We start from the raw sequence: 11,148 nt of genomic DNA, 5'->3' as shown, positions 1-11,148 counted from the left end.
TATATTAGTGGATTATATTATGCATTTCAAAAATGGTACGGAAGATTATTGCAATGTAAAAATAGTAAGAACTTGACAGCATTATTAGATAGATTTTGTAGCCAACTTTAAAACAAAATTATCCTCAATTTGCTTGAATTATGAGCAATTGTGTTTAAGAAGCCAAACCTTAATTCCTTTTGTACGCTATACACATAAGAGTACATGATTTATCACTACAATCCCAAATGGTATAATTAGATGAGAACCGTAAGAACCAATAATCATATGTTGTTTCACATACTGTACGATGCATTACAACAAATATACACACTAGAAATAATTACACTGTGAAACAATAAGGTTGTCAACCTCATTTGATTACTCTCCTACCTCCCATTGGATTGGATTTCATCTTGTTTGTAAAAGTTATATTTCATCAAGAATTGTGGAAAACATCACTTGCACAAATCTACATCTTTTACTCCTCTCTCCTTGTCTTTACTTGACAACGATTCGCCTTTTCTGCTATGGATTCAACAAACAGTGCATAAAATAGCTCGTATCAGATCTCACCTATTCAAGAATAAAAATACGTATACAGTGAAGCACACATGCATTCATCATTATAATACATATATTACTCACAAGACTAAGATAATAACTTATGGGATTGGGTTCCAGTGAGAAGATGAGTTAAGGTGATAAGCATGAGAAGGGATGTCCACCTTGGATGCACATTAGGATGAGATGCACCGGATCAATCCCCATATCAAGCGTGATTCATAGGTAGGTTTGAGATGAAAGTGATCAAGGATCAAGACCCCTTCTTACAATTCTTATGTTAACTATGCTTCTCACATGATCATTGATCTAACTTCTGCTTCCATCATGTTTTTGTGTTCCTATATAAAACTCCAAAATTCAAAATTCATACACGGAGAAATAAGAATCTTAATAAGTGGTAGTGAAGAACACATATAGCAGTTGTATCTGTTTTTGTTGTAAATTGATGAGATCATTCACAACCAAGCAAAAACATAATTAAACTCCATTGTTGTTATATTTTATGGTAATATAGAAAACATGAGGTCTAGTGTAAGGGGCTCACTTAAGTTGGTACATCAAAGGTGTCTTTGATTACACTATCTTGCTGAAATCACTTTTCTTCTATATATCCTAGCAAATAACTCTTGTTGGTACCTTATCATATGCATTCAAGTAGAAAGTGATGGATTGTGTGAGAAAAGAAGTTATGGTAAGAAACGTAATAAGAGATCTGAACTCTTGATTATTTTTAATCTCATGCCCACCCATGAATTGCGTTTTAGAAGAGAATTGATCTGGTATGTCTCGATGCATGTCACTAGTGTTGATATTTAATTAGAATTGATGTAGTAGCAGAGATAAAATAATTACATGTTGTGAGTTGGGTCTTTAACATTAACTTCTAATAAAATCTCTCCGTTAAACCTCCTTCCCGTGAGGAGCACGAGAAGATATTTTTGTCATTTTACTCTTATTGTATGAAAGTTTATGTTATACAAATTTTAATGCTATGTGTACAACCTAAATCATGAAAAGAAATAAACCTACACATGATCGGAACCAAATCGTCCCTAAACTCCATCATCTCCGGCCTCCTTCCCTTCATTGTTACTCGTCAATCCAAAATGAAATCAAAAAACCAAACCAATCCCCATGTTCAATTAAACCGAACTCAGAGTCGAAAATGAGAGTCACATACAAAAAAACCCCTAAAACCAGATATGAGTGAGTGTACAAGGACGAGAAGTGAGCGGTTGAGTGCTGCGACGGTGGTGTGTGTGGTGGCTTTTGTTATTGCAGGGAGGAAAAATGATGGTGGAAGTTCTAGGAGACAGAGATCGTCGGATTGGTTCCAGATGGAGATCGTCGAGACAAGGCGGTGAACGGTGGTGAGTGGACGGAGATGAGAGGGGGGAGGGAGAGGAGAAGAGAAAAGGCACCGAGGAGAAGGAGGGGGTACTAGTGAGAAAGGTTGGGCAAAATACATTATATACAACAGAGCTAAAGTTAACGATGTCAAGGCAAAGGACCCAATACATATAATTATTTCATAAAACAACATGAATGAAATTTGAAATTTACTCAAAACCATAAATAATATTAAAAATCATTCAAGACGTATAAATGTAGTAATTTACATAGCATAACAAAAGAAATTTCATAAAATATTTTCTTATCAATATTTCCTCTCCAAATATTAATAAAATTTAAGAGTTTGAATTTTTTTTCAACAATCAAATATTTCAATATTAAGATTTGAAAGATGCTATATGAGTATATAACATATTTTGGAGGAACAAGCCACAAACCAAGTGGGATTTTAAACTTTTTAATGACAATAATAAAATATTAATTATATATTGAATTTAATTAATTATTTATACTACCTTATAAATGAGATTTAACAAAAGTCTTAAAAACAACATCTAATGCATTTGGTACTATCTTTTACTGCATAAAGTCTTAAAGTTTTAAAAACAATCTTTATTACATATAGTACCGCTTTTTAAAGCATAATTCATTAAAATCTCTTAATTACAACAAGTTTATGCATAATATACAACTTAACAATGCTATATCTAACACAAAATTACCTTCCCTATTACACGCATGTGTTGATGGCTTCCTTCCCAAAGCGACGATTTGATTTCCCAAATGGCGATTGAAGCTCCCGGTGAATTCAAATATGATTAGAAATGCGTTTAGGGTTCTTATTGACATCGTTCATCTACCGATTCATTCATTGCTCCTTATTCCAATGTCGATCCATCACTATCCCAATCGAGGTAATTTCTTAGGGTCTATCGGTTGTATTTCTTTATTTGTTGTCCTTTGAGTTTTCTTTGGTTTAAGGTTTGATTTCACTTGTGTTTGTTAGGGTCCGATGTGTTGTATGTTATTTTTACTTCAATTCATTTCACTTGTGTGTGTTAGGGTTCTATGTGTTGTATGTTTTTTTTTACTTCAATTTACTACCATGTTCTTTCTCCTTTCCTGTTTTTTTATATTCTTTTGTTATTGTGTTGCTTATCATGTGTTTGTTGGAAGTCCTCAAATAAAGTATTTGATTTTTTCTAACCCAAGTTGTTGTTTATCATATGTTTGTTTAAAGTCCTCAAAGAGAGGTTTAACATTTAATAATTTTCCAACAATTTTCAACTGTACCCATGTAGCAACCGGATGTTGGAGTTTTTTCCTTTTCAATATTAAACTGAAGTTCACTTTATAGACTTCATCTTAGCTTTAATGATTTTTCATCTTCATCTTTTGCTTGATTCAATGGTGTTATCTTTTTGTTCTGATGGTTGAAGTCCCAAGAAATGTAAAAACCAAGTTCTTCATTTTAACAATGATGCAGAAACATTGTCCCCTTTTGAGCATGGAGGAGAGATGGGTAACATATTGATGCCAACATGACTATACGGTAACACCCAATTTATTCTATTGCATTTTGGTTACCTTAGTTTACGACTATCTGTAACACCCGAAAATCTTTCCCTTTTCTCTGCTCCGTGCGCATCAAGGGTTTTCGTCCCGTAGTGAGGTACGCGTTTTCATCCACCTATTTAGAGCTTTAGTCACCCTAATTGTTTTAAATCTTTCTTTATTAAGTATTATCTGCATATATAATATATAAGTGTATTTTTTTTATATATAGATAAACTTTAAGGTAAGCCTTCTTTTGAATTCAGTGGAGTAAAAATGGGGGGGGGGGTACCTGCCACCTTTTGGGTTGTCCTATCCTTCTTGTACTTTTGAAATCATCATTTCCCTAGAGGTTCTTTCCCTTCCATGGAAGTCCTTAACCTCTGGTTTGATTTTGAGAGGATAAGTCTTTAGAGGGCGGGAAGGATGGGAGGAAGCATAGAAAAAGAGAACCGTCTCCTTCTCTTGGGTTCAAGGAAAAACCCCCAGCTATGGAAACCACTGGAGTATCGATCCTCATTCGAGAACTGCAACCACCGTTGATTAGGCCTACCTTAGTGCCGACCACGCCATTACCGTGCCTCCAGCCCCGATCATTTTACACCCCTCGGCCTCTCTGCGTTTTAGACGGTTTCTCGCAGCAGCAGGCGCTACTGTTCTTCACCTTGCAAAAATAGCAGCAACATCAGGTAGTATTGCTACTGCTTTGCTTCCTTCGCTTCTTCACCCTACAGAAACAACAGCAACAGCAACAACAAGTAGCATTTGCTACTGCTTTGCTTCCTTTGCCGTTTTCTTCATACAGCAACATCAGCCACAACGGTACTGTTACTGGACTGCTTCACCAAAACAGCCACAGTTGTTGACCTGTCTTTCGCCGCTGCGTCGAGCAAACAGCAGCCTCGGCTAAGCTGTTACTGAATCCTTCGCCAAACAACAGGCACCGTCGAACCGTTTCTTCGTTAGATTCGCGTAAACAACGGACGCTATTGTGTTGTTTTCTGAATTGCCAACCCTCCACTTCTTCATTTTTGTTACTGCTGTTGCCCTTGATGATAAGTTGAAATTTTACGGTTTTCGAATTCCTTCCGTCTACCGGTAAATTTCGCGAGATTGGGATTTCTCCTAAATCCTACAGATGAGTTCATTTCTTTTCTCTTTATGAAAACTTATACAAATCGTGAGGGTATGATTTACTTGTCATATACTCTAGCTTCATTTAAATCTGCTTGCTTAGTCGAAACGAAAGTTTTAGGTCAAAAGTGTATGAGCTAGAGAAATCCGTTAATTATGTTAATGTGAGTCGAGATGAGGTTTTGTCACTAAATAAGATGCACACTCTCAAGTATTATCGGCCATAACACTTTAAAACCTCTTATAATTTACATATAGAATTATTATCTAGTAAGGGAGAATATCTCTTTTGATTGCGAACTCATGTAAAAAAAATTCTTATTGTTGAATAACTGCCAATGTGTTTAAGTTATTGATTTAGGCATGTCACTAAGAGGTAATGGGATATGGGTATGAAAGTCGTTTTATTTCATTTTTTGTGAAGGATGATGTAAGTTGGATTTAGGCATTGTGATTATTATGCAATTTCCAAATCACCCTCTCACCCCACTCGAATTTAGGCATTATTATGTAATTTTGGAGATAAAGAGCTTAAGATCACGACAGATTATATGACTGGTTTAGGTTGATGTCAATAGTATTATACCTATAATTGATGCTCTATAACATTAATTTATGACTTACTTCGTGTTCCGTCATAAATAACGGAAATCGGGCCTCACCCGTCATCTTCGGATGTTTTGTCCCCACCTCGTTATATTTGTGGACTTACCATCCTCCTTTAAACTGTTTTAAGTTACGTCATTTCTTTTATTTTATTCTCATATATATATATATATATATATATATATAGTGATATCAAGGCTTTCTTGTTGATGCACTTATTATTGACCATTTGAACTCACTATGTGTAAGCCTAACACCTCTTCTTGATTTGGTTTGCTTATCAGGTCCCTTTGGCGGCGGGGTATCAAAGGGTTGAGGTGATTGACGACCGTAAAGGTCTTTTTGTAGTTAAAACACTTGGTGTTTCGAGCGTTGCAAATCTTGGTTGATTTCGTATTTTGTTGAGATGGTAGAAACACCCGTTTGTAATCTAGACATAGAATTGTTTAGATTAATAGGTTGTTAATTATCGTCTTTCTGTTGTTCTGTAAACGCTTTACCTTTCCCCTTGTGTTGGGTGATTTTCTTATTGAAACTCTAGCTTTCCGGCTTTATTTTGTCGGATAAAATTTATCTCCTACCGTGTTACCTTCTTCCTTTTTGTAGAGTGTTACAAGTTGGTATCAGAGCACTAGTTTAAGTGAACTAGGTAAGGGATCATGACGCCTAGACTTAAGCTGAAATTGTAAGTATCAGTTTGTGAAAGGTGGGTAGGAACTGTTAAGATAAGAGAACTTTAGGGGGCAATAGAGTTGCACAATTCATGAGTAGTGACAGCGGTGTTGAGGATTCTTATGTATAACGTATTCGAAATTTCACTAAGTTAATGCTATTTTGAGTATGTTGTTGCATAAGTGTGCTTAAACTCACTGCTATTGCAAGAATTTATGAATGTGTCGGTACGTGTTATGATAATTCCATATTCTTCCTATTCTAACACTCTTCCACTCTCTTGCATTCAGCCTTTATGGTGAACACTCGGAGTAGACGGGATACCTCACCGGAGGGTCATGCAGTGACAGAATCGACCGCGGATCAACCACCACAAACCACCATCGCAATGGTCCATCTTAGGCAAGACACCTTGGGAGGTGGAGATGACCAGGCTCCTCCAATTGACAATGCCACCACTAACCCTGTAATCGAAGAGGAAACCCCAGAGTCAAGAATGATGGACACAATGCTGAATGTTATGAATAGAGCTATGGCCCAACAACAAGAATTTTTTATGAAACTTTTGGAGGACATAGATATTAATAATCGTAAGCATGAAGCAGTTGCCGAAAATATAACTATGGAGGGGTCTGGGGGTACGGGAAACGGACTCCCAACCCAGGAACTAGCAACGATTGAGGCGAGACAAATGGGTAGAAATTGCTCTTACAAGACCTTTCTATGTTGCAAACCACCAGAATTTGTGGGGCCGGACGACCCCGTGGTGTGCAAGAATTGGCTTCGAGAAATCGAGCAAGCCTTCCGGGCTTGTGACTGTGATGAGGGGCAAAAAGTGAAGTTTGGCTCTCAAATGCTGAGGGGTGCAGCTCTTACCTGGTGGAACATTGTCATCTCAACCATCGAGGTTGCGGAATTGGCCAAGATGAGTTGGACCACATTCAAAGAAAAGGTAATGGAAGAATATTGCAACGAACAAGAGATGGACCGCATCGAAAAAGAGTTCTGAACCCTTAAGAAGGGAAATTTGTCAGTAAGGGACTACACCTGACTCTTCATGGAAAAGCTAAATTTGGTGGGACACGTGGCCCCAATGGAGAAAGATAAGATGAAGGCCTACCTGCAGACATGATGATGATGGTTAGGAACTCTAGAGCTTCCACCCTCAGAGAGGCAATCGAAGAAGCCAAGGTCTTGGAATCGGTTTATGTTAAAGGAAAGGAAGAAAGGATGTCGAGTGGAGAGAAGAGGAAGTGGGAAGGGCCTTACACACCATCCAAAAAGCCAAACTACGTTGGCAGCAACAATCGCGGAGCCCATCCCAAACAAGAGGCTAGATGGTGTCCCAAATACCGCAGTAAACATCACGGCCCGTGTAGCACCAACTCTACCCCCACCAAATGCTTTAAGTGTGGGAAGGCAGGCCACACACGAAACAAGTGTCCAATCAAGGGACCCATATGTTTTGGATGCGGAGAGCCGGGCCATTTCAAGAATGAATGCCAAAAGTTGAAAACAGGTGGGAGTCAGGGAAGAAAAGAGAACGCCCCAAAATCAACCGGTCGAGCCTTTCAGATGTCGAGAGAAGAAGCTAAGGCGGGGACGGATGTAGTGTCGGGTACGTTCCTTATTAACTTCGTACCTGCTCACGTGCTTTTTGATTCAGGTGCTTCATGTTCCTTTGTGTCCACTACATTCTATCAACACTTGCATACGCCACCTAGTACACTAGAAGATGCATTAATCATAGATATAGCGAATGGTAGTCAAGTTTTGGTGCGTGAAATTGTTAGAGGTTGCGTTTTGGGAATTGAAGGAAAGGAATTTCAGGTGGACCTCATACCCATGGCTATAGGCGGATTCGATGTCATAATCGGGATGGATTGGCTAGTTGAGAACCAAGTGGAAATCTTATGCTCTAAGAAGCTGATCCGAATTTCTTTGTCAGGCGGGGATGCCGTACTAGCTTATGGAGAAGGAAGAAAAGGAAATGTAGTACTCTTATCCATGGCGAAGGCACGTAAGTGCCTAGCTAAAGGATGCTCCTCATTTATTGCGTATGTATTGAATACCATGCTAGAGATAAAAAGAGTTGAAGATGTGAAAGTGGTTAATGAATTTTCTGATGTATTCCCTGAAGACCTACCCGGATTACCACCCGATAGACAAGTGGAGTTCCGGATCGACCTCATTCCGGGAACCGCTCCAATTGCTAGAGCCTCTTACCATTTGGCGCCATCCGAGATGTGAGAGTTAATGTCCCAATTGCAAGACCTTCTGGAGAAAGGATTTATCTGACCGAGTTCGTCACCATGGGGAGCTCCAGTTTTGTTTGTAAAAAAAAGACGGCACCTTGAGGATGTGTATTGACTACAGAGAGCTCAATAAGGCAACCGTGAAAAACAAATACCCTCTTCCTAGGATAGACGACCTTTTTGACCAACTTCAGGGAGCAAGTTGCTTCTTTAAGATTGACCTTCGCTCGAGGTATCACCAAGTTCGAGTGAGAGAAGATGATATGTCGAAGACAGCTTTTAGAACGCGATATGGGCACTATGAATTCATGGTCATGCCTTTCGGTCTGACGAATGCACCAACATTATTCATGGACTTGATGAACCGAGTGTGTCGACCGTTCCTTGATAAGTCAGTGATAGTGTTCATTGACGACATACTCGTCTATTCCAAGGATGAGACGGATCATGAGCAGCACCTTCAAGAAGTTCTCGAAGTTTTAAGAAAGGAGAAATTGTATGCAAAATTCTCCAAGTGAGACTTTTGGCTAAAAGAGGTCCAACTCTTGGGTCACGTTGTCACTTGAGACGGGTGAAGGTGGACCCATCCAAGATCGAGGCAATGATGAACTGGGAACCACCAAAGAGTCCGTCAGAGATTCGAAGTTTCTTGGGTCTGGCAGGTTATTACAGGAGATTTATCCAAGATTTCTCCAAGGTCGCTTCTTCCTTGACAGCATTGACTAGGAAGAATATGAAGTTTATCTGGACAGAGAAGCAAGAGTATGCTTTTAGAACTCTCCAAAAGAAATTGTGTGAAGCGTCGGTTCTCTCCTTCCCAAAAGGATCCGAAGACTTTGTAGTTTTTAGCGACACCTCTAAAATGGGATTGGGTTGTGTCTTGATGCAAAGGGGAAAAGTAATAACATACGCATCCAGACAACTCAAAGATCACGAGAAGAATTATCCCACCCATGACTTGGAACTGGCAGCGGTGATATTCGCCTTAAAACTTTGGCGACATTACCTCTATGGAACCAAGTACACGCTTTACACTGATCATAAGAGTTTGAAGTACATTTTTTTATCAAAAAGATTTAAACATGAGGCAACGTTGTTGGCTTGAGCTACTCAAAGACTACGATTGTGAATTGCTATACCACCCGGGTAAGGCAAATGTAGTGGCAGATGCTTTGAGCCGAAAGGAGTATGATAGTGGGACAAAAGTTGTGCTTACCAGGATCGATATAGTGTCTAGTCTGATTGATCAGATCAAGGTGGTGCAATCTGAAGCACTCCTAGAAGAGAACCTCAAGAGTGAAGTAATGATGAAACAACGCCTACTTCTGATAGAGGATGGCCGTGGCTTGAAGTTGTTTCAAGGGCGTATTTGGGTACCCAAGATTGGAGGCAATCGCGAACTGTTACTTGAAGACGCACACAAGTCCAAATACCCCATTCATCCGGGTAGCACCAAGATGTATCGGGACTTGAAGTTGACGTATTGGTGGCCTATTATGAAGTTGGATGTGGCTCGTTATGTGGAGAGGTGCGTGACTTGTTTGCAAGTGAAGGCGGAACACCAATGAACTTATGGTAGTCTTCAATCCTTGGAAATTCCCGAATGGAAATGGGAGCATATTACCATGGACTTCCTGACCAAACTGCCGAAGACTCTTAAAGGCCATGACGCGATATGGGTACTTGTCGATGGACTGACAAAGAGTGCTCACTTCTTAGCAATGCGAGAATCGTTGCCAATGGAAAAACTTGCCAGGTTATACGTTGATGAAGTAGTTTCGAGGCATGGTATACCACTGTCAATAGTGTCTGATAGGGATAGCCGATTCACCTCCCATTTCTGGGGCGGCTTGCAGAAAAAGCTGGGCACGAGAGTGAAATTGAGTACAGCTTACCACCCTTAAACCGATGGCCAGAATGAGCGGACTATTCAAACACTCGAAGACATGCTTAGATCGTACGTTATTGACTTTGGCGGGAATTGGGATTCTCACCTACCCCTGGTGGAGTTTGCCTACAACAACAGTTACCATTCCAGCATAGGGATGGCACCTTTTGAGGCCTTGAACGGACGAAAATGTAGGACTTCGGTATGTTGGTTAGAAGCGGGTGAGAAGCAATTCGCTGGTCCCAAGATTATGCAGGAAACAGCCGATAAAGTGAAGTATACGGGAACGCTTGAAGGCGGCTCAAGCTCGCCAAAAGAGTTATGCAGATAAGAGGAGCCGACCCATAGAATTCCAAGTAGGCGACCGCGTTATGCTAAAAGTATCTCACTGGAAAGGAGTTATCCGTTTTGGAAAACGTGGGAAACTCAGCCCCCGTTTCCTTGGGCCGTTTAAAGTCTTGGATAGAGTGGAACTTCAAGCTTATAAATTAGAACTACCACCATAAATGGCCAGGATCCATAACATATTTCATGTATGTTACATTCGTAAGTGCTTAGCGGAAGAAGAAAGTGTTATTCCACTTTCGGAAATTCATGTGGACGAGATCAACCGGTGTGTTGAAGAGCCGGAAGCCATCCTGGAAAGAAAGATCAAGGTGTTGAGACACAAAGAAATTGTCATGGATAAAGTACAATGGAAACATCACCGAGGGTCAAACGTAACATGGGAAGCGGAAGAGGATTTGAAGAGGCGTTACCCTCACCTTTCAAGTGAACTAAAATTTCGGGGACGAAATTGAACCCAAGGTGGGAAGGATTGTAACACCTGAAAATCTTTCCCTTTTCCCTGCTTCGTGCGCATCAAGGGTTTTCGTCCCGTTAGTGAGGTACGCGTTTTCATCCACCTATTTAGAGCTTTAGTCACCCTAATTCTTTTAAATCTTTCTTTATTAAGTATTTTATGCTTATATAATATATAAGTATATTTTTATATATATAGATAAACTTTAAGGTAAGCCTTCTTTTGAATTCAGTAGAGTAAAAAGGGGGGGTACCTGCCACCTTTTGGGTTGTCCTATCCTTCTTGTACTTTTGAAATCATCATTTCCCTAGAGGTTCTTTCCCTTCCATGGAAGTCCT

General features: G+C 39.7%; 1 protein-coding gene across 1 annotated transcript; it reads left to right on the top strand.

Moving 5' to 3' along the window:
- Nucleotides 1–6,993: 6,993 nt before the first annotated feature.
- LOC112499830 lies at nt 6,994–8,115 on the top strand. Its single transcript, XM_025103107.1, has one exon. It carries the CDS (start codon nt 6,994–6,996, stop codon nt 8,113–8,115), a length of 1,122 nt encoding a protein of 373 aa, XP_024958875.1.
- The last annotated feature ends 3,033 nt before the right edge of the window (nt 8,116–11,148 follow it).

This window comes from Cynara cardunculus, assembly GCF_001531365.2.
Source record: "Cynara cardunculus var. scolymus isolate 2C chromosome LG 17, CcrdV1, whole genome shotgun sequence".
Classification (NCBI taxonomy): Eukaryota; Viridiplantae; Streptophyta; class Magnoliopsida; order Asterales; family Asteraceae; genus Cynara; species Cynara cardunculus.
Note: the sequence above shows the minus strand (reverse complement) of the source record. Positions and strands in the feature narration are given on the sequence as shown.